Below are 24,042 nucleotides of genomic sequence, written 5' to 3'. Positions count from 1 at the left end.
GGTGGATACCCCATTGGACTCGAGAGAGTGTATTATAATATCTCAACCTATGGGGCATTTTGACAAACAAAAGGTGAGCACCATTCACGCCAATACAGCAACAAAAAGTTTAGAGGATCACACTCGCAATACATGACAACAGACTGCCACAGCTTCTAGAAAGGAACAATAGGAAAATCAGTTATTATTCTCTACGGTTTTGTAACAAACAAATTATTCTTTTATTCTCTTTTTATCACGTATAAATACATAGATTGTGTACTAAAGCAAATCAATGAAAAGTATTTCAGAAATTCATTCTCTCTTACAAAATTTATTGTGGAGAACTCATGATATTCGTACCATTCGTCCAAGACTCCAGGCGTTTTGCAAAAATCCAGTACTTCGAGTTGTAATGAAGGTCATGTGTGGTCAATATCGACCATATCATGATAATCAGGCCATTTCCAAAGTATTAGGCTGCATTTGTTTACTAAATTCATCTCGTCTAATTATTACAATTTTTTTAAATTTTAATATAAAATTTAATAAATAATTTAATTTTTTTAAATTTTAAAATAATAATAATATTAAAAAATAATATTTTATTCAACTTTTATTTTAACTCATTTTAACTCAACTTATTATCCAAATCAGCTCATAATCTAAGCATTGGCATTGTTTAGTGATCATTCATTAAGTTGTAAAAGTTTAATACTTTTAGAACAGCATCATGCGGTGTCCTACAAAACCAAAGGTATTAGCTTTTTTCGAAGAATCTTTGCTTTTCTTTTCGGTAAATATGGTAAGTTGAGGGAAATTCGGATCAAATTATTCCCGCGGAAATCATTTCGTCATTTCCCAAGAATTGAAAACCAAAACCCGTTCCCGCCATCTCAGACAGTCGTTTATCTTTTCATGGCCAAAGTCGAAGCCCGCTCTCTTATTTCATTTCACATGCATTAACCTCCTCGATCTCCACTCTCCCAATTTCCCGACCCCCCGATCGCCCAGTTGAATATGGATCTCTCTGGCATAGCGAAGAAGCTGGGTCTGTCGGAGTCCAAGCACTTGATTCGGAAGGCGGCGGAGTTCCGTCGACTCTGCGATGTCCGGTTCGACTCCTCCATTATCGGTGTCGTAAGTTTCACTTCAGTCTTTGTGTTATTATCGGTACTATCTTTATTTAAATCCATTTTGTTGCTTAAAAATAACAAGTAAAAAATGGGTAAATGACATTGGGTTGTTATTTGTAGGGAGAGGTTTGCAAAGCTATAATTTGCTTAGAAATCTCAGCGACTAGGTACCGATATTATTGCTTACTCGATTAAAACTTTATTTGATCTTTTTGTTGATGTTATAGTTGTTTTATGATTGGATATAATAATTATAGATTGGGAGTTTTATTTGATCGGCAAATTGCTATAAGGCAGAGTGGGATGTCGGAGAAGGCTTATAACAGGTCTTTCAATTCGTTGCAGAACGGTCTTGGCGTCAAGTGGGTGTTTCTTCCTCTTTTTACTTTTTAAGTTTTTTTTTTTTATTTTGCTGTAATGTATTGGTGGGAATGGGGCCTAGATTGGATCCGATTGGAATTGTGGTGTTGCAGGAACAACCTCGATGTAAAGGAATTGGCGATTCAGTTTGGATGTGTGAGGCTCATTCCTTTTGTGAAAAAGGGCTTATCTATGTAAGACCCATTTCCGTTTGTATTGCCAATGTTTCCAACTTCCTTCTCTTTATGTTCATACGCTGTCTCTACGTGTTTGACAAAATTCCTGTAAGCATGAAGTTTGTTGCAATTGTAATTTGGTAGATGTTTCACACGTTAGTGATTACTTTGTAGTATTTGATCCGAAATGGTGAAAGTTTATTGTCAATAATCCCTGTACAATTTTTGTAAATGCTTGTATGTGACCAATTGCTAACATGTTTGCTTTCCAGTTTTAAGGAACGGTTTCTGGCTTCATTGCCGGCTTCTCGGCATGCAAGTGCTGACTTCACTCGCCCCTTATTTACTGCAGTGGCATTTTATTTGTGTGCCAAAAAGCATAAGGTACCTCATTTATGATCCCTCTTTGTCTCTCTCACCATACATAGGCAGGGAAATTAGTTGCCTTCTGTTCTTTTTGAGCAATTTACGAAATTATTTACTGCTTGTTTTACAGCTCAAGGTAGACAAGCTTAAGTTGATTGAGCTCTGTGGTGCATCTGAACCTGAATTCTCTAATGTAAGGGAGCCTTCCCACCATGCACATTGTTGTGTGGCCCACTATAGTTTTCATTCTTTTACTTGTAATATTGTTAGACATTGATTATGGTTTACCACTGCAGGTTTCTACTTCCATGAAGAACTTATGCCACGATGTTTTTGGAGTTGCAAAGGAAAAGAAAGATGCCAGAGATGTAAAGGGAAACCGAGGTATGTCTCTTAAGTGCTTAGATTGTCACTTTGTAGTGTCAATACTTGATCAACTCAATATTGCTAAGCAATTTGTTTCTTGATTACCATGCAGAGCTTTTGGATATGTTACCTGAAAAAAGGAAAATTGAGGATGGTGGATATTTATCTGATGATGAACCAGAGGTACTGTAATGGAATCTCAAATTGTTATTTAGTTCTTGTCAAGTAAAAGGCTCTCTTGTATATGTCTAGTGTACTTGGGCTATGCTTATTTATAATTTTATTAACAAAATTTCTTTTATCCATAAAAAAAATAAAAGATGTCACTCTTGTGAACTTCCAATGCATTGTTATCACCTGTCCTCTCAAACTCTGATAATATTTGGGCCATTAATCTTGGGATTGCTACATCAGTTCACATGTTGACTTCTTGAACTCGTTATGATATTTGATATGGATGTAATGTTTTTCCTTTTGCTTCAGTTTTCTAACACTAGAGATTACATTATCTAGGTCTATAGGTTACCCATCTTTAGAGTCTGCAAACTTTAATTTATATATCTTTAAAGAGATGATTAAGGCTTGTTTTCATCCGCTTCAAGTTGGCAAAGTTTTGTTTAGTTTCGCAGACTCTTACAGATTTGCTTATCTTCCTGTCTTATATCAAAATTGTGAACTTCAGATTAGTTCGCACTTATCATTATGGTGGAGACTGATTTGGTCAAACCTTTGAACCATAAGAGCATAACATGTTTCCAATACTCGTAAAAAGACAGAGCATAACATGTTTCCAGTGGTAGGTTCTAACTCAATAGATTGTTATGGCATATACTTAGGATCTGGTTCTAGAAGATTAGTGGTGTCCTGAGTTGATTTGTAACGTGTTGAATCAATGGATAAGTCAGAGGATATGAATATGAATCGATAGTGCTTAGTCCAAACGGAACACTAATTTTGCTGTATTACCAAGATAGTTTTTCTTGGCAATGTCACAGTTTTTACTTCTGATTTGAGCTTGTACTTGTAAGTAAAAGTCCAGATAGAAAATAGGTGATGGTGAATTACTGCAAATCTTATTACTACCTGATAGCTCATACCACTCATCGCCCATTCCTTGAGTTTGTCATTTTACATTCCTATTTATTGCATGGTAATTTTGCCTTGATATCTGAAGGTATTTGATACTATGATGTGAAGTGTTCTGTTAAACTTGAGGATTATTTACTGTTCCAGTTCAGTTTACTTTCTTTTAAATTAACCCAAACTCCTGAAATTCACATTACGTACCATCAAATGAAATCGATGTGATGCACTTGCAGTTGTCAAGTTACAAGAAGCGCAAACGAATGGAAAAACATGCTTATGAGGAGTGGAAATCTTCTGTCGTAGCATCTAATAACCAAAACAAGGCAAAAGGTTCTAAAAACATATCCCTATCAAAATGAAATTCCTTCTCCATTTCCACAGTGCCACATCCCACATCAAGAGTCACCCACACTAACGTTATCTACTTACATTTTCCAGTTACATGCAAGCGGTCCAAGCAAACCTGCCTCAATTTTACAAAGGAAGTTGCAGAGACACCAAAGTTGGAGGCTTTGTAAGAGACGAAAGTCTAGTCATACGGGGCTGGAAATTCACATGGGAATCAAGGATAAATACATTTCCAATTTTTGGTCATTGTTATCGCCTCAAGGGTGTCGAGTCTTGTTGGTCGGGTTCATTATGCATATAATTGGTTTTCACGTGCTGTATGGACCATGAAAGGAATTGACTAGCATGCATTATTGAAACAACTCATTTTGTACAGAGCGGCGATCATAATTGTCTACATTAAGATCAGTTTCTTTTTTATTTTAAAAAATGTTTCCGAATGCTCTCCTGTGTCACATATTTGAATACCCCCTTAAAAGCTTCGGACACCTCTGTAGTGGTTTACATAGGTGCTAGCTATGTCAAGTAAGCTGTGACATGTAAAGATTCCCTTGTTATCGTGGAAGGAATTTATTGACAAGTTGCACTTATTTATGTATGAGTACTTTCCAAAACAATCAAAAAAGTTAAAATGATCTGTCAGAAGTGGGATTTGAACCCACGCCCTCTCTCGAGGACCAGAACTTGAGTCTGGCGCCTTAGACCACTCGGCCATCCTGACGCCCGTGACCTTCTGGAGAAGACTTTTAAATCTATACTTCGGAGCGAGGCCACCCTAATGAGCGAATAATGAAACCGGACACAAATCCCTCTCTTTCTCCCCCAAGCATGGTATATCTCTTATAAATCAGGTGAAAAATGTCAACACAAATTAGAACGAGTTATGGTGATGAGTTAATAACTTAATGAATGAGTTTGAAAAAACAGCTAATTTGTACAGTTTGTCAAGATGATGTTAAGAAAAATTGTAAATACAGACTGGGTAGTGCTACAATTACTGCTGGTGTTAGGAGCTACCGCTAGTTGTATTATATGTTTATTTTTTTAGCTTTTTCTTTTTTTACATGTATTAACATTTTTAAATTTTTTTTAAAAAGAAATTCACAACATTATTAAAAAACACTTAATCATTAAGTAAAAAAAATAAAAAAGCTAGCGGTATCCCCCAATTGGAGCTATCAGCAGGCTCCCAAGCATTTTCCATACAGACCATTTGAAAAATATATGCTCAGATGAATTGGAATGTCAGTGTAGGGGTTGAACTAGTAGCCTATAATTTAGTCTCGAGATAAGGCCGAATATCAAACTAAGGGATAAAGCCAAGAAGCTCTATTTTAGTTTGGGTGTTGAGGATACCTCAACACTTCTCAACATACTCCATTACTATTCATTACTTTATTATTACTTTTCACCTATTTTTAATTACTATTTATTACTTTTTACTACTATTCAATATTCCATTATTACTTTTCACCTAATTTTTCATTACTATTCACAACGTACTTTAACACTTCTCAACACCCAAACCCTAGACTTCTAAAAGAAAAATGTTTCATAAGGCAAATTAAATTCAATCACTATAAAGAAATAAATCTTTATATAAAGAAGAGATCCCTCACAAATATGACAAACTATCTAAACTATCTCCACAGAAGCTCCCTATGTGCAAACCTAACCACACACACAATGATTCGAAATAATGTTTCCTATATTACTCCATTGTATTGTGAGATATGTGAGATCATGAAAGATTATAAAATCACTCATTATAGTGGATTTCACCCCCAAACAATCTGTGGATGTAGGCATTATGCCGAACTATGTAAATCTATAGGTCTCTCTTCATTTATTTTTATTCGCTTGTTTATTATTTATTATATAGATGAATGCGAAGAGTATCGTATTAAAGTCCGAATCACTAATGTGGGCCGGGAATCATTCATTCTTCCCTTCCAGTTTGTTATGCAAATTTTAAGTATTAACAGTTGGAGCTGTCTGTGGGATCGATTTTTTATTCTTAACACTAGAAATGGGTGTAGGAGAATTCCACGGCTCATGAGATTATTTCTAGGAGCCAGATAAGTTTCCCCAAATTAACTATTTTCCTATTATTATTTTTTATTTCATTAATACTTTTCTACAAAAAGAAGGAAAAAGAAGGGGAGTGTGTGCAGCAGACATACACTATGCTTCCAGGCCACACGTGATGTTAAAAAAATAGAGATTAAACTAGTGGAATGCATGGCATCTACTGTGCACGTGACAGATGCATTGTGCACAGTGTGCATAATAGGTGCACGGCATGCACCCATTTGTTTTTTTTTTCAATTGTGGAGATCGCAAGACTTGTAGCCGCCAACGCCATAGTGCGACAAGGTTTGGTACTAGCCACCCCGCATGGTGGAGGTGACATAATGGCAGAGCCCTCCACCGGTCTCTCATTACATCGGCGTGTCGTGCACGCCTTGCTTAATCTGGGTAGAGAGAAGAGGATCTAGAGGCCCACACATCGGTGTCCATGAGCTGTAGAAGCCACCAACAACCATCACCCAGACCGTTAGTGATTTTTGTCGTCGGCAGGTTAGTTCCTCGATCTTGGAAGCCAACCACGTAAGGCATAGTGCCACAAGCAAAGGATGCATGTCCTTGTGCACCTTGAAGGTCTAGACATTGGCCACCACCTTGCTCGCTGGAGTTTTCAGTCACAGGCAAAAAGGTCCCTAACCACAAAGGTTGTGCTTGCTGTCACCCCTCACCACCATCACCAAAGCTAACGGTAAGAGCCGCTCGACGCCGACACCACATTGTGCTCACCAACCTAGCCCAATTGCCAGCTCGTGGTGCCATCCACGGCAACACAGTGACCCTCCAATGCTATTTGTCGCTTTATGGTAATCCTCACCCACCAGTTGGATCTACAGTAAAGCTCCGCACAACTATCACCATAGGACAATGTCGTAAGACTCACACAACCCTTGGCTCTTGGCTATGAAAGCTTTTCTTGACAATTACTCATCGTCGTGAACCAATGAGGCCCCCAGCGGCTGCCGCCCAACTCGTTGGTGTGCTCTATTGCCATCAAGGTTGTCTTCAACCACAGAAACTTCGCTAATTGCAAACCCTCCTTGCCATGGGTTAAGAGACTACTACACGCCATAGGAGCTCCTAGCCATCACTGTCATGCTCCTCAACCAAGTTTTCACACCCCGAAGCTCCTCATCCCCTCATGGCAACCAAGTTGTGGCAATTGACATGCACCAACTCGCCACCCTCATGGCAAGCAACAACTCTCAAAGCTATGGCGACCAACATGAACCGCCTTGTGGCAAGCAATAATCTCCTCAAGCAGTTTACTACCCATGGCACAATGACACATGGCAACAATTAATTGTGGCAAGTAAAGATGGCGGTAAAATTTGATCACTAGTTATAATCAACTAGAAGTTACAATTCACAAAAAAAAAAAAAAAAAAAAAAAAAAAAAAAAAAACAAACAAAACAAACAAACAAAAAAAGAAGAAGAAGAAGATAGAAAATAATATTCAGGGATGAACAACTTCCATTATGCCAAAAAAAAAAAAAAACCACTAAAGCAAACAATCTCAGTCAAGAATGACTTGAAAGAAATGGCTAAATAGCTTTGGTTTGTCTCTCCCGAACTTGCTATTTTAATTTTATTTTTATTAACAAATTTCATTTTTGGAGATTTTTCCCATCAAAACTCCTTGAAATTCCACAAGAATCCGAATGGCTACACACTTCGAGAATATGCTTCGTGGGAAATCGCTTGCCTAGAACAGAATACCGGCTACCACCCCTCAGCCATTTTAATCTTTCTTCATTTGAATGGATTGTTTGGTATCGCGGGTACCTCAGACCTCCACCAATACTGAAACATGGCTACCCGCGAGCATCACCCATGTCACCAGCCTTCATCACGCTCTAACAAAATAGCCCATGTTTTCAAATCTCAAACTTCTAATTTGTATTACATTTACCTTGGTTTTTGGTTAAAACCTCTCAAGACGGGCAAACTTCATCTCACGCCATAATAGCGCCAAAGGCCCTACTAAAGTTGAGTCCCCAAACTCGCGATGAACAACGGCCCTCAAACATCAAAGTTGAGTCTTTAGACTAGTAGTGAACAACCCCACCAAAGTCGAGTCCCTAGACTAGCAGTGAACAACAACCCTACCAAAGTTGAGTCTCTAAACTCGAGGTGAACAACGGCCACACCAAAGTCTAGTTCCTAGACTCGCGGTGAACAACAACCCTTAAAACACTAAAGTCAAGTCCAAAAACTTGTAGTGGAATGAGCGTGGAGGTCAAAAGACCCCATGACCCCCCTTTTTAAACATCAAAGTCAAGTCCAAAAACTTGCGGTAGAATAGGCGTGGAGGTTAAAAGATCCCATGACTCCACTTTTTAAACAAAAAAGTCAAGTTCAAAGACTCATGTTGGAATGTACGTGGACATCAAAAGATTTCGCGACCTCAAACACTAAAGTCGACCCTAGAGACTCACGGTGATGAAATGGGCGTGTAAGTCAATAGACTCGACGATTCTCACACAATGCTTTCTCCAACAAATGTTGAGTGACAATACTTACGCCACAATTGTCGCTAGTGGGTTACCTTCTGGAATAGGCCACCAAGCTCCACTACCGCCTCGCGTGGGTTTCCTTCGGGAATGGTCGACGGGCTCGACAACCACCTAATGTGGACCCAGGAAGTCGATGGGTTTTCTAACCACTTAAGCAAAGGTTACTACTGAAAACACCAACAACAAAACAAGAACACTAACATCAATTTACACCAAGGGGCAGAAAATCCACTATTACCAACAATAGCAAAAACGAGTATGAAAATATACACAAAAACCAATCATGGAAATATGTACTTTTTGCTGAAAATAAACAATCTTTCAAACAAACATCCATACAAATAAACAAACTCAAAATCGAATTCCGCACTCACACCTAATACGGTTGAGTATGTCTCCCACTAGAGTTGAGCTCCACTCTCACACTTAATGCAGCCGAGTACACATCCTGCCAAAGCAGAGCTCCACTCTCACACACGATGCTGTCGATTACATTTCCCTCCAAAAAGGAGCTCCGTGCTTGCAACTAATGTGGTCGAGCGCTTTTCCTGCCTATCTCTCCAAGCTGAGCTCTTTACCGCTTGGCACAAAACAAATAGAAAACTAGAGACCAAACAGGAAACCAGAGGCCAATTTTTAAAATTTATTATGCCGATTATTGACTTGAAGATTCACAAGGCCTTCTGATCTAGTAAATCACAATTAAGAATCGCTTGCATCTATGGTGATCAAATTAATAGCCTATAATTTAGCCTCGAGATAAGGCTGAAGATCAAGGTAAGAGATAAAGCCAAGAAGAAACTCAGACTTCTAAAAGAAAAGAGACTCAGACTTCTAAAAGGAAAAAATTTCACAAAGTAAGATTCAATCACTCTAAAGAAATAAACCTCTATAAATAAGAGATCCCCCACAAATCTGACAGATTATCTAAGCTCTCTCCATAGAAGCTCCCTATATGCAAACTCCACCACACACACAATGATTCCAAAGAATATTCTCTAAATTACTCAATTGTATTGTGAGATATGTGAGGTCATGAGAGATTGTGAAATCATTCATTAAGTAAATTTCGCCCATAAACAACCTGTAGACGTATATATTATGCTGAATTACGTAAATCTCTGTATTTTTATTTAATTATTTTTATTCGCTTATTTATTATTTTATATATATATGAACATAAAGAGCATCGTATTAAAGCCTGAATCATCAACGTGGGTCAAGAATCATTCATTCCTCACTTTCAATCTGTTATGCGAATTTTAGGCACTATAGATTGTCCAAGATCTTAAGATTGACGTCGTGAATTGAATTTATCTTCGGAGTGTATGCCCTCCCATCAAAATATGACAATTAGCTGTTTATTATGAAAACATAGAACATAAAAAATAATCTTGCTTCATGTAGTTTTCCAAAAAAAAAAAAAGTACAATTTTTATGTGACAATATGAGATTGAAATGTATAAAACTAAATTTTATACCACATCCAAGCGTAGGTACTCTGATCTCATGAACTTTGTCTCTAGTGTATTTGTATAAACTATGAATCTTGATGGAGTATAAATTAGTTCTTATTTCTTGTTTAGAGCATTCACGTCTCTCTAAAAATTTAGCAGAGTTTTAGTGAAAAAAAATTGCGTGTAAATTAACTTCTCATTATTTTTATCATTATATTTATTTATTTTTTCTCTATTTTATTATTTGAGAAATAATAATTAGAATTGTGAATATATAAACACACATAATCACTTTTAAAAAAAATAAATAAATACAAAATTTATATAAAAAATTTAATAATAAATTTTATTATTTTTCAAAATAATTATATAATATTTACACACTTTACCACTCGACTACCGTTTCTCTTTTTCAAATGTACAAAGTCGATGATATTATTCGAAGCAACCACCAAAATTGGTCGTCATGCAGGGCATTTGTTTTGTCCACGTGTGCTTAATGACGCATGCTACGCTTACATGGACGTGGTCCGCACTCCGCGCACAACTTTGTTTACCCGTGTCTCCTCGGTCCCGTCAACCCATCGGGGAGGAACGTAGCGATAAGTCAGCCAGGACAAAACCGGCGTCGCTTTGTAACTTTATATCATTTTCCCACAAAACCCCAACTTGCTAGTCTCCATCAAAAGTCGGTCTCCGCCAAATGAAATCCTTCATTGATGTCGGGTCCCGCATTTTAGTCGTCTTTTAAATCGCCACGTATCGAGTTTATAGAATTCAATGTAAATTCGAGCACACCAAGTCATTCCCTTCACGAAATCCGAAGGAAACGGCAGTCAACGACACAGGTGGATTTTTTTGAGGGGCCTCCATGCTCATAAAACGGTCTTCGTCTTCTTTTCGGAACCCTAAGTGAATTGAATTCCATCGCCAATCCTTATTATATATACGGATATACATGCAAAGTTATCTGCCGACTAATCACCTTCGAGAATACTCTCGTTTACAATAACAAAGTCTAACGTAGACCGCGAGGTTCCACACTTTCCCCTTATAGCTCTTGTGCCCATTATTCTTTTCTTAATTTGACTCATGATTTTCTGATTTGGGAGGGCGGGAGGGAAAGTGGGAGGCGTTTCGATTCTCATGCAAATCTCACGTTTGGCGCTCACTGTCTAACACTTCTCCACGTTCTCAAATATGGGTTTTGCGATTTCCGACGAATTGTTGGGCACTTTTGCCCCAATTGTGGTGTATTGGGTGTATTCTGGGATGTATGCTTTGTTGGGATCTTTTGAGAATTATCGGTTGCACTCGAAGAAAGACGAGGACGATAAGAACTTGGTGTCCAAGGGTACTGTCATCAAAGGGGTCCTTCTTCAACAGACTATCCAGGCTATTGTTGCAATCATTTTGTTCAAGGTAAGTGTATTGAGAAAGGTTGGATTTTTTTTGTCTCTGAATTGAGTCCTGACCTTTAATTTTTGGAATGAGTTTTGGGTCAATTAGGCCAAAGGGTTTATAGATGAGACTTTTCAGTTCAGTCGGGTAATTATCTTAAGAATTCAGGTATTTATTCTTTTTCTGTATTCAGTGTCTTTTTGGGATAGAAAATTTGGATACTTTGGTTTCGGACATTACTATTAGGTAGTTGCTTCTGTACAAGAAAATTGGGCACATCTAGAAATGGCACTCCCTTTGTTATTTATGTTTTTACTGTGATTATTTTGTACTGTGATATTTTCACTGCCCTTGTTAATGAACAGCATTTATTACTAAAATCTTGAGTATACAGAATCCTTGATTGTAATGTTTGATCGGATGTAGTAGTGGTATCTTATTCTTATCGTTTAACATCTGATGATTATAAGAATCTTTAGCTTGTTTCCATGTCTATCTTGAGTATAACCTTTGGTCATAGAGTTATTTTTTCCACAAGCTCAGTCCATGATTTAGTCTTTTTCTTCTTGTCAATTTCTACTTTTCTTGAATGTTTACGCTGTTCTACTCTTTTTTCAAGTGAACTTTTACAACTTTATGGATTTGTGCATAGGGGAATTCCCCAATACTTATACTTTGGGGCCTCTTCCAATTTTGGAACTCAATATTTTCAACATGGTTTCCCTGGGTCAGGAAGCAATAGACACAAAAGAATTAGTCAATATCGCTCTGGCCATGCACTTCTGTGCTTTTCTATTTTAAACATCTCCCATAAGTTGGTTGCGGTGAAATTTACTTTGTAATATGAGTGGATTTAGAAGTATTCATAATGGATAGTTCAGCTGCAGTTCTTCTATTTGACACGATTGACTGATTGGGTAAACTCATGATGTATGGTGGGTAGCTGGGTATAGCCAGGTACATGTAAGGAAGTGGTTATGTGAGTTACTGTTTATAACATGAGGTCATATGAATTATACTTGGTCTAGTTATGTCTAGTTAGGCTAAAAATTTTCTTATGGCTCATCCTATAAGATTTGATGGTCTTTTTGAGGCCTGGTTGCCACTCAGGTGATGCCCTCATATTGAACTAACCTCCAGAATTATTCTGTATAACTTTTAGATTACAAAGTAACAAATGAATAAGGGGTTGTGCATCGCTTGTATCTATACTATATGATATATGACTGAAAATATACTAATTTAATGTTATTAATTGAATTGGAGAACGAGTTTCTACCTTGAAGTAGTGCAAAGTAATTGGGAAATATTGACCGTGCTAAAATTTTTATGATTTTGATATCAACTTTGGTGAGGAAGATGGTGATTGTGACCATCATCATCTTGCAGAGCTACTGCATTTAGCTTTGGTTAAAAAGTGTAGATCAAATAACTTGGCCTTGGCTATTTGATTGGTGAAGAAGGTATGCTCATATGACTGTTGCTTGTGTGGAATTTCTGTTTACTTACACCTGTTTTTTTTTTTTTTCCCAAGCCTGTTCTTCAGTTGTATTGTAAGCTGTTTTGTCATTTTCTTTTTCTTGTCTTTGTTTTCCTCTGACATCGATGAATGTTCTGCTAGTATTTGGTTCCAGCATCGAATGGTGCACAAATTCCGGCTGATTTGTTGAATACGGTAATTATGCTTAGACCATGCTATCAATAGTTAATGTACAAATGTTATTGTGTAGGTGACAGGAGATGGAGATGGGACTGCTGCAGTTCCACAGTCTTCCTTTATTGTTTTAGCTGGACAGTTCGTAACTGCCATGTTGGTCTTGGATACCTGGCAATACTTTATGCATAGATACATGCATCACAGCAAGTTCTTGTATAAGCATATTCATTCTCAACATCATCGTCTAGTTGTGCCCTATGCATTTGGAGCTCTGTACAATCATCCACTGGAGGGGCTTCTCCTTGACACAATTGGTGGCGCCTTATCTTTTCTTCTCTCTGGTATGTCTCCTCGAGCCTCGATCTTCTTCTTCTCCTTTGCCACCATAAAAACGGTAGATGATCATTGCGGACTATGGCTTCCCGGGAATCTCTTTCATGTGTTCTTCCAAAACAACACTGCTTATCATGATGTCCACCATCAGCTTTATGGCAGCAAGTACAACTTTTCACAACCATTCTTTGTACTGTGGGATAGAATTCTTGGAACCTATATGCCTTACTCGTTAGAGACGAGAGAAGCTGGCGGATTTGAAGCACGGCCTACTAAAGGCTACAAGGATGATTAATTGTTGATAGATAATTTTTCGTCATTGTACTGATATTTTTCACCCTTAAAGGCCACACTGCTTTGATGATTTGTATATACATATATTGTTGCTTTATAGTTCCATTGCTTTTTGTTAGAATAAGTTTTAAAATTTTGTTTTGAATACAAGGACCTGTGTACCCATGTAAAGATTGACACTCCTTTAGTGGCCTCGTCCCATTTTGGTTTTCAATGCCTATGGTTTAGGTGGTTTTTTGGCATCCATAACCTATTATGAGGGTGAGACGCCTGCATGCTCACACTTGGTTTCAAAATCTTTCTTGTCCTCCATGGTACGCGTGCTTCTTAGTCGAGTAAACGACTGACTTGGAATCAAGATCATGACTGTATTGACTATTGACCTTTAATATGTGAAACGGTATGATTCATGGGATGCATTTTTATTGGCAAGATTTGATTATAAGTTGACATGATAAAACAAGCTCTGTTCTTTTTGGAGAAACTGTTTTGGTTTTCTGAAGTATGTGTTGGAACCTGGAACCTTAATTCATTGTTAATCCTTCCAGTATATTTCCCTGGGTCCCCTGAGATACATGGATAAACATATTACTCCTTGTTCATCACAATGCAACTGGAGTAGAGAGTAGAGATTCCAGGTAAGCTACATTATGAAACTCTCAGAGATGCTGGGATAACAATTCGTGACTTTGACTAGATTTTTGCCCCTCGAAATAGAATTATGGAGTATGCATCAAACCTAGTGTTATTGTTCTCATGGAGAAATTTGTTTCATAAAAAACTTTGTTTTAAAAACAAACAGCTTTGAGTATCAATTAGGCTACAAGAGGGGGAGGGGTGGGATCCTGACAATCACTTAAGAACAATCAAAATAGTGCAAGGCAATCATGAAGAAGATGAAGAAGAAATGAATTATGTAGAAATGAATTTATTGGAAGTTAGAGTAAGAGCCATCCCGGTATCAATCATATTTTTATCAGAAACAGTTTAATTTCTTGCTCCGTGAATATCTTGAAAATAAGAAGGCCTCATTTTTTATGCTTTTTCATGGTGTCTCATCTTCCCTCCATTTACAGCATTAATGACCTAATTGAAGATCATTAAACGCCATATTGCGCAGTGGTCCAACACATGAACGAATCATATTTCGCATCTTACACAGTAATGTATATCTTAAAGAGCGTTGACATTGGTTTATCTATATATAAATACAAACACATATTTGCATAACTAGACCATTAAATTGACTGCCTTGAATTATGCATATCTAAATATTTTAATACATCTTGCAGATGCACTGTTCCCTCTACAAATACTAATTTATTATTTTTTTTTTCTCTCCTCTCACTCTCTCCACCAACGGGATTAATTTTTTCTCTCTTTCCAGTCTCCTTCACAGATCTTAAGCAGTGGGTGCTAATTGTAAAATATCTATAAAAAATAATTTTAGGAAAAAAATTAATAATAAAAAATAATATTTTATTATTATTTTGACTAAAAAATGTATAATTCAATGTGAGAGTTTTTCTTAAATGGCGAAGGCAATCTCCAAAATAATTGATTTTGTATTCGCATATAAATAAATCAATGTCAATGCTCTAATAAGATCAATATCCTCTAGGATTACCAGTTACCAGTCCAAATTTTATAGCAGATTCAGAATATATATATATATATATTCAAAACGTGTGAGATATAGCATTCAAAACATAAGACACATACTCTATTTATTGCTCCAGAACAATTCTCCATCTCACATTATTTTAACACTGTAGATTCTGGATAATTTCTGACCTCAGATTATTCTCCGCATTGTATTCCCCACAAAGTGGTCTACCCCAGCAATAAGTTATGTGGAAATGGGTGGTTGTCTTTTGTATAGTTTTATATCCTTAATGGCTCATTTGCTTTTTATTTTCGAGTATTATTTCTGGACCCCATCATGCACAGGGCTGCCCCCTGTCATTTATCTGCTAGTGGTTCTTCATTTTCTTGGTAAACATTACTCTCAATACGGTGATTGTAAGAGAATTCAGAATGTACCCCATGATTATCAAAAAGAAAGCAGCATCTACTCAATAGGGACTGAAAATGGTCACATTTAAAGGGGAAAATGATATGAGAATAGACCACACTGAAGCCGATGTACCGGACAAGTCACTGGCGGTGGAATATCGATATGAACATGGACCACTTCATTTATAAGGTTGTTATGGAATTGATTGGAGCAGCAGGTATTTGTTCAGTATGTATGTGTTAAGTATAGCCAGTAGCTGAGGCCTGAGGGTGTCATTTTACAGGACATTCCTTGTGTTGCACAATCTTATTTTCTTTTGTTCTCAAACCGACATTCCTTTCTTGAAAATTGAGAATTCATCATCAAACAGCTGGTCTGAAAGTGCTACTTTTACGATACACTTTTTAAGTTTAAACAACACATATAGCCCGCAATTTGACCTTCTTCAGGGGCACGAGCTTTTGTCTTGTGAGCCCTCTGGTAAGCATGTATGCGATTTGTGATAGATACCTACATTGGTGCAGAACAGAAAAGAAACAAGGTGAAGTGCAGCTTAATGGCGAAGCAGAGGTTACACAAACTACAATAAGGTAAGAATTTTTATATGCAACTTCTATATATGAATTTATTCCTGATCAGGATTGTGAAGGGTAAGATCAACCTAAATTTTGCTCTACTGACTAAGTTTTTCATTATTGTTAGTTTTTGTGTCAGTCACTTCACAGTTGCTGAATACCATTTTCAGCAGACGTTTCAAATGCTAAAAAAAATGTGCCATTCAAAGGAAGTGATAAAAAAGTGAGAAAAAGTCCTGGAGCTCTCCAATGATTCCTGTTGCTGATTGGTTGACAGAACATATTGACAAAAGGTTTGACAGCAGCACTTGAGCTATTTAAAGTCCAGGTTAGTTGCACTTGCAAAGGGGGTGAAAATGGAGTCTTTAATCCTCACGTTTAGATCCACAAAGGTAATAAAACAAAAAACCTAGTTTTGCTGATGTATTAACATGCCTGGAAAGAGGAAGCACTCTGAAAGCGACTTTACATGCCAGGATAAGGCAGGAAACGTCTACACACCTAGATGTTTGCAACAAACATATGCATTCAGATAATGCATTTCTTAATAATTTCAAGATATGTCGTGTTGTGGCTTAGTAAAATTAGTTTTTTCTGCAAAGTTTTAAGATATAGAGTAAGAGCATCTTCAATGAAGATTGATTAAATTTATTTTTAAATTTAGTCAATATCAATATTTTTTTTTTATTTATCTATTTCATCTAAATTTAATCTCTATATTGAATTAACCATTTATTCTCTATATAATAAAAAAAATATTATTAAATTAATATTTTTTTAAAAAAATTATTTTTATAACATTTTATAATTCTACCAATTTAATATTATTAATAATTAAATTATAATTAAATTAATATTAAAAAAATCATACTTTCAAAGATCATTTAATCCTAATAACCAAAAAGTGAGATTAAACTCATATAAAATTCTATCTAAATTTCTTAATTACTAAATATCTAGCAACATATGAGAATTCATGTCAATAAAAAATCTGCACCTACATAAATACCTATAAGGAAATACCTTCTTAATTATAAAACACCTACATAAACACCTACAAGAAATCTGCACTTCCAACACCATTTTAATTACAAAAAACACTTACATAAATATGCACTTCCAACATTTCAATTACCATGTCTAACAACATACTAGTGTTCATGTCTAACAACATACCACGTATAGCAGCACAAAAAGAAACCCCCAGATTATACATAACAGCAGTTACAAAAAGACCAAATACATCCACATAAGTTGTTACACAAATCTACTATGCTAAACCAAAAACCTCCATAAATCTTCTATGTTAAACCAAAAAAAGAAAGAAATCTATCATGGAGTTCCAAAAAATAATCTTCCATAAAAATTCAGCAACAAAATCCGAAAGCCACAATACTGCAAAACACATAATTAAGCAATATTAATTTCAAAATTTACAAAAAGTACTGATTTCTAGGTGAGCAAAACCATCAACTCTTCGGTATATTAACCAAAAACAAAAACTATCAAATATTTTTAAAATGAACAATATATACCAGGTGTGCAAAACAGCAACTCCAACTACTACATTTTATTCAATTCATTCCTATATTTCTCTAGGATCTCCATTTGAAGTGATTTGAAGTATTCTCGCTGCACCACATTCATATTATCAATATTCAAATTCATGATTTTCATCTCCATCTTCTTCTTCTTAAGTTCCATTATATCAGCCCTATCCCTATCAGCCCGGCTTGCCGCCTCCCATCCCTCAATCATCATTATCCTCCTATCACTTTCCATGTTACTTAACTTTTCATCAAACTGACTAGGTGGAGATTCTTTGTGTTTCATTTTTCTTTCTTTTCCAGATTTATTGTCTAGTGGCCTCTCCAAATTGATAGATATGTTCTCACAAACCTCTACATCAGTGGCATTGGTAGCTAGAACGGTAGAGTAGCCTGTCTTTTTCTTTGTTGGAAAATTATTCATATGCACTTGCCACTTTGGTTAGTGCCTCAATATGTTTCAACAATGACCCAAATTCTCGTTGCCTTTTTGTGTTGATCGGTACAATACCTTTACCTTCTCAATCTAAGCACTACTCATAAAAATATTAATACATATTACAATCCAAATTTATGATAATTAGAAACATACATTGTCTTGTCCATTGGTACCGCTTAGATGCATTGATTCGATTTGGGCCAACTAACTACAAAACTTGTTTGTGACTTTTTGGATAGTTGACCATCAATTAGTCAACGACCTCATAGAACGTTTAGGCCATTTAGGTTTTTTATAAGTCTTGAAATAATCATGGATTCTTATCCACAATTGGGTGGACTTTTGATCTATCCCCCTAATAGCGTCTATAATAATGTTGAGCCACCCTGATACAAAAAGATTATCTTCCTCCATGGTGAAGGACACACCCCGTTGGGATAGTTTAGTTCATGCCCTTACTTGCCCTTTGGGTTGTGTCACTTCAACCTCAGCCTCAACATTATCATGCAAGAAACAAGCCATGGTGGGGTTATTAATACATTCTCCACCACTTTGCAAGAGTGTGGTAAAAAAGGAATCGTCGAATAAGTGTGAATCCACCATTCATAAAATAGTCAGCAAGTAATAAAGTCAACTGTCAGTAAGTAAGTAGGGGAGATAGTCAAAACAGTAAGCCAAACTGACTAAAAGAGTCAGCAAAAAATAGGCAACAAAATCATACAGGTTGACTTTAACTATTTTATTCTTATTGACTTCTACACACACACAAAAAATATTTTTTTAATATTTCTTTTGCATCTAGAGTTTATCTGTTTCTTTTTCTTTTTTTTAATAAGAAGAAAGTTCATCACAATAATGCAGAGCCTCTATCTTTATCATTCAAAACCAATGAATAATAACTATTAAAAAAAGTGAAAACTCTATTTGCAGTCGCCTGCCCTCAAGCAGCAGGTAAACGGCTGGCCCACTGTTGATATGGCAAAAAATAAAAACGCAGCGTTTTACATTTTCCCCCTCTCCTCTATTTGTAATTCACGCCACACCCCCTTCCCTCTCGACAGCGTCAAAAATAAAGCCTGAAAATTCATAGAAATCCAAATGAGCAATCTTATTTTTTTTGGAAATCCAGAAAGCAAGAAAATCTTACCAATATTGGAGGAGTCATTGAGATTGGTATTCAACGGCCAAAAGCAGAGCAACAACTTGGAGCAACGACCTCCCATTACAAATCCGAGACAAAGAAAAAGCTAAAAATATATATACCTCCCTGTAAAAGCTCCATTTTTCTCTTTATATCACTTTCTTCGGGGTACTATAGGCGTTTTGGACTAGAGATGAGGCAAGAGAAGGACACCAAGCTAGAGATATAAATAAAAAAAAGCAAGAGAAAAGGAGAACAAGAGAGACTGTAGCATTCGTTTGGTTGTTTGGGTAGCAAGAAAGTGAGAGAGAGAAGCGAGAAAGAAAAAATGAAACTTTTTTAGATCCAGAGATGTCTTATTCTTTCTCACACATTGTTATTCTGAGTTAGCACCTCATCATTCCCTTCGGCAGCAAACCCACAAATCCCCTTTGTTTTCTGTTTTTTTTTTTTTTCCATTTTAGCTAACGTGGCATGACGCTAAATCAACCGACTGCACAACGTCTACATGAGATGACTGTGCATAGAAGAATTGTAAAAAAAAAAAGGCATAAGTCCTTAGGCAAAGAGATATAAAAAATTACAGTGTATAGAGCAAGAATAAAAAGTGTTTAGAACAGGCAATTCGTCAACAAGAAGCAAAAGAATTATACAAAAAAAGACAATATTTCTACAAATCCATTTCAAGCTAGAATACATATCCTTCTAGTACAAGCTAGATGTCTTCCACCTACGTCTCATGAAGTGCTACAAGCACCTAATTAAGCCATTAGTTCCAAAATAATTCCTTATAATAGACTAGTATAAGAACCAATGAAAGCTATTATTGAGTTTTTCTCATGTGTCAAGACAAGATTCTAGTGTGAGTCCTGCAAGTTTCTACACGGTGTTTTTATGAAAACTGATGTCACTTTAAATAAAACCCAATGGCAATAAATAAAGGATAAAAATAAGTTTCTTTTAAGAAAGCTAGAAGGAACCTCGCTATGTGTTTAGGAATACATTGATTTTTCAATGAGATAGAAAATCAAGCAGAGTTATCATGGAGACGTAAAATAGAGTTATCAAGTAGACTAATAGGACTTCCAAGTTCCAATCGTCGAAAAACAGAGTTATCAAGCAAACCCTAACTGTCAATCACACAATCAAAAAATCCAAAATCAAAAACCCTAATTGTCAATCTCACTTCTACATCCGTGTTGAAGTATAGTAACAATTGAGAAATTGATAGACACTAAAGTATAGTAACAGCGAAATCGATAGACATGAAACCAAGAAAAACTGAGAGCCTAAAAAAAAATAATTTGAGAAAACTCACAGATCATGAGTGGGAGTGACAAAGAAAGAGTGGAGGGGCATAGCCATGGGAGTGGACGGGCGCAGCCATGGGTCTTGGAGGGGCACCGTCTATGCGAAGAGAGAGAGAGAGAGAGAGAGAGAGAGAGAGAGAGAGAGAGTTCGGGATTAATGAAACGGAGAGGGTCAGTTTATTTCCAACGTCTAGTAAGTTCCCATATCCCCCGACTTTGGTTGGAGTGAGAAAATAATATTTTAATTTTTGCTGAATGAAAGTGGTCTTCCATCTTTAGTCAATGACTGTAGCAAAAAATGTAAAATGTTTTAAATTTTTCCAATCTAATGTGGGTCTTTTTTACACAAATAATTCAAATTTTAGCAAACATAGGCGGCTCTAATAAGCAAACTAAAAAGGGAGAAAGAAAAGGCACTCAAACATAAAAATAGATGAAGGGAGAGGAATATATCCTGTGGTCTTTTGCGGTGGCCCTAAAGCCTTGATGCACTTCTTATTCTTTTTGAATAATCACAGACAATATCTTGATCATAAAAAGATGTAATTTGGAACTCCTGACATGAATGTCACATATTGCGAGATAAACTTTATATTGTACACAGTACAGAATATATAATAAAGGCGTACTTCATCAATGAAATCTAGGTCACTGAATACACAAATTAAAGATCTGGAATGCGAGGTGATTGCGACCGGGGGAGTGAGTGCGTGGCGAAGGCATGTTGCCCTGGCTTGGAATTGAAACTGGCCGACCTAATCTCAGATGGAAACCTTGTCACAGGAATGAAGGAATCTGACCTGTGACGGGTTTGTGGGTAAACATCTGCCTTCTCATTCGGTCTGTAGGCATGATCTTCTGCAACATTCACAGCTTTTTGACTCTTACAACCCAACAAAATGCCAGAACGGCGCCGCTGCATAACTTTATTAGATTTAGTTTTGCCATAAGGAATTGCAGAAACGTCCAGTTTTCTTGGACTTGTCGTGGTTCTTGACCTTGGCTCTTCACAGTCTGACATCACTGAGAAATCTGCAGCACTGGCAGTGACTACACTCCACTCTATGCTTGCTTCGCTTGGTGCATAACAAGTTGTGGGGGTGACACAGCCTGACGCAGCATCTATTGTCTGCCTTGCACGAAATGGGTTGGATTTGCCTGCGATGCTCTCTATCTCAAATAAGTCTGAACTTGCATCACTGTCGGTATCATTGTAGGTTCTCCGCGATGGTAAAGAAAACTCGATTTCTTCCATTCTTGGAGTGGCATCCCAAGACAACATCGTTAGCCTCCTCTCAATGCCTAAAGACTTGTTTCTCCTTCCCATTACAGGGGAGCCAAACACATCGATCGACTTTCGCGGTTGTTCTTCTTCCTGTTCTTGAAATTGCAATTTGTTGGTCTGAATTGCCGTCCCGGAATTTAAACTTGGGAAGGCAAAACAGTTTTCTCTGTTCAACCCAGCTCCCAACTTTTCCGTTTTTGGGCAGTGCATTTCTTCCTTGTCCTTATACTCCAGGCAAGGTTTAGTTTTCTTAGGCTCTCTTGTGTTTACTTTGCCTTCGAGTCCATTCGAAGTAGCACTTTTGTTGGAGCTGATTTCACCAGTACCATGTTCTTTAATTTCGACAGACTCTTTATCGGAACAAGGGCAACCAAGACCTGCAAGTATCTTCTTTCCACGTGCCTTGTTCGTATTACCCTTCGAAGGATTTCTTACACCGTTCTGTAGTAACAAGCTTTGGCTGTTCCAACTTGATTCAGACTGAACACTCGGAGTTCCTGATTGAATTCTGTACTTCTTGGGGTCTATATCAATTCGTTCATCGTTCTTGTACAGATATTTCCTTGCACTCATGCTGGCAGTTCTTGGACTATCCTCGTCCATTCCTCCTTTGAAGTACTTCTCGGCACCAAACACTCCAATTTCTTCATCCTCCTTCTTTATCCTTCCCACGTGAGTTCTCTGCTCTTCAGTGCTCATGATGGGTATGAGGTTCCCACTTGACTCGGCGGCAAATTTACGAACAAAGGATTCCTCTGTGCCGTTCAGATATGAAGAAAAAGAGGCGTCGCGGAGGTTGCTGTTGTTTCCGGAGGAGAGAGTTTGCGAGAGGCTGGTATTGCAAGCTGATAAGGTAACAACAGCCATGGCAGTTCTTTTTATTCCTAAAGAAAATATTTCTGCATGAAAAAACCAAATAACAATAGAAAATGACTGCACAAGAGTTCGAAAGATGTTGGAAAAATGAGAAGTACCCAATACTAAGAAATTTGGAACAGAAGATACGAGTTTTGACTCTAGAGCTAGGGAAAATATAGAGGGAAGTACCTCCTTGGGATACGAATACAGCTTGGACACGAAAGAAGCCGCAAAGGTCGATCCGATGCCTAGCCGGAGAAACCCAACCTGAAGTAGAGCTGTTCTTCTGCAATCAAAAGCTGAAATCAGTTGCTGGGAAAAGCACTGGAAAGAAGAATATTGGAGTTTGAATTCAGAGGGTCACAGCTATCTGCTCAGCTCATTGAGAACTAGTTCTATAAGTAGGCAAGTGGAGCATGAAAAATGATAATAAGGTAGGCCCAAGGCCATATGAACAAATTTGTAATATTTAAACATAAAATATATTTACAATTGTGAATTGTGTAACTGTTACGTAATCACTTTGAAAAAAATGAATAAAATATGAGACCTATATGAAAAAAAAATTAAAATTTTAATAGTAAACTGCACTTTTTTTCAAAATGATTACGAGGCGTTTGTGCACTTTATGATTGTATGTAAAATTACTCATATTTAACGGGACAAGAAATTTTTTTTTCAAGTTTCTTTTAAGTTATGATTAGTAATCTTGAAATATGGATTAGCCCTTCCAAAGAGTGTAATTATAGAACTTTTTTAAAAAATATACTAAACCGAGTTAAGTTTTAATAAAAAGAGCTTTGAACTAGGGGTGTATAAGAACCGACCAAACTAGTCGTGAACTGATCAGACTGACCACCGGAGCATGGAACTGGCTGGAACTGACAAAGAACTAGTTGGTGGGCGAGGGGAATTGAAGGAAAACCTACATCAACGGTTTGGTGCCGGTTTAAACCTCTAGACACTGCTGAACCGATTGAGCCGGTCTATTTATATATTTTTTTAGAATATATGTATATAAAAGGGCGCCGTTTCACTTAAATAAATGAAACGACGTCATTTAGAGCCTGGATGTTAAAAGAAAATATAATAGAAGATGAGTTAATAACCCCCCCCCCAACCCCCCCCCCCCCCCCCCCCCCCCCCCCAACCCCTCTTCTTCTTCTTCCCCGCGTCATCTTCTTCCTCTCGGCTCTCAATCTCTGCAACTTTTTTCTTCTTCCATGGCAAACTACGGCAGGACGCTTCTTCCTTCTTCCTTAGTTCCTCCTCCTTCACAGAAAAAGCCGACGATAGACCGAATACCGCA

The 24,042-nt window shown here is 37.1% G+C and overlaps 3 protein-coding genes and 1 non-coding gene across 5 annotated transcripts; 2 read left to right on the top strand and 2 right to left on the bottom strand.

Moving 5' to 3' along the window:
• The first annotated feature begins 709 nt into the window (after positions 1–709).
• Positions 710–4,403, top strand: LOC122309238 (origin of replication complex subunit 6-like). Its single transcript, XM_043122634.1, has 10 exons — positions 710–1,119; positions 1,236–1,282; positions 1,373–1,477; positions 1,589–1,669; positions 1,924–2,035; positions 2,148–2,210; positions 2,314–2,401; positions 2,496–2,566; positions 3,703–3,799; positions 3,908–4,403. Exons 1-10 carry the CDS (start codon positions 1,000–1,002, stop codon positions 3,985–3,987), a joined length of 864 nt encoding a protein of 287 aa, XP_042978568.1. The 5' UTR covers positions 710–999; the 3' UTR covers positions 3,988–4,403.
• A 51-nt stretch (positions 4,404–4,454) lies between these two features.
• On the bottom strand, positions 4,455–4,538 carry TRNAL-CAA. Its single transcript has one exon. It is a non-coding gene; the product is annotated as a tRNA-Leu (tRNA).
• A 6,219-nt stretch (positions 4,539–10,757) lies between these two features.
• On the top strand, positions 10,758–13,803 carry LOC122311617 (sphinganine C4-monooxygenase 1-like). The gene is made up of 2 exons (XM_043126228.1): positions 10,758–11,298; positions 13,008–13,803. Exons 1-2 carry the CDS (start codon positions 11,077–11,079, stop codon positions 13,560–13,562), a joined length of 777 nt encoding a protein of 258 aa, XP_042982162.1. The 5' UTR covers positions 10,758–11,076; the 3' UTR covers positions 13,563–13,803.
• A 7,330-nt stretch (positions 13,804–21,133) lies between these two features.
• LOC122309213 (protein PHYTOCHROME KINASE SUBSTRATE 1-like) lies at positions 21,134–23,117 on the bottom strand. Of its 2 annotated transcripts, none has more exons than XM_043122604.1 (2): positions 22,923–23,117; positions 21,134–22,774 (listed from the first exon to the last, which is right to left on the bottom strand). In XM_043122604.1, the coding sequence occupies exon 2, from the start codon at positions 22,740–22,742 to the stop codon at positions 21,255–21,257; it is 1,488 nt and encodes a 495-aa protein (XP_042978538.1). In that variant the 5' UTR covers positions 22,743–22,774; positions 22,923–23,117; the 3' UTR covers positions 21,134–21,254. The 2 variants fall into 2 exon arrangements, with proteins under 2 accessions (XP_042978538.1, XP_042978539.1); XM_043122605.1 differs by having other exon boundaries at positions 21,134–22,720.
• Positions 23,118–24,042: the final 925 nt, after the last annotated feature.

The sequence above is a fragment of the Carya illinoinensis genome, chromosome 5, assembly GCF_018687715.1.
Source record: "Carya illinoinensis cultivar Pawnee chromosome 5, C.illinoinensisPawnee_v1, whole genome shotgun sequence".
NCBI lineage: Eukaryota > Viridiplantae > Streptophyta > Magnoliopsida > Fagales > Juglandaceae > Carya > Carya illinoinensis.
The sequence above is the reverse complement of the archived record's forward strand: the minus strand, read 5'-3'. Positions and strand labels throughout refer to the sequence as shown.

Bases quoted from the DNA above. Each gene is read 5' to 3' on its own strand.
- LOC122309238 (XM_043122634.1), top strand. From the start codon at position 1,000: ATGGATCTCTCTGGCATAGCGAAGAAGCTGGGTCTGTCGGAGTCCAAG. The intron at 1,120-1,235 runs GTAAGTTTCACT...TGTTATTTGTAG, and splicing joins ACTCCTCCATTATCGGTGTC to GGAGAGGTTTGCAAAGCTAT. The intron at 2,567-3,702 runs GTACTGTAATGG...ATGCACTTGCAG, and splicing joins TATCTGATGATGAACCAGAG to TTGTCAAGTTACAAGAAGCG.
- LOC122311617 (XM_043126228.1), top strand. From the start codon at position 11,077: ATGGGTTTTGCGATTTCCGACGAATTGTTGGGCACTTTTGCCCCAATT. The intron at 11,299-13,007 runs GTAAGTGTATTG...GTTATTGTGTAG, and splicing joins TTGCAATCATTTTGTTCAAG to GTGACAGGAGATGGAGATGG.
- LOC122309213 (XM_043122604.1), bottom strand. From the start codon at position 22,742: ATGGCTGTTGTTACCTTATCAGCTTGCAATACCAGCCTCTCGCAAACT.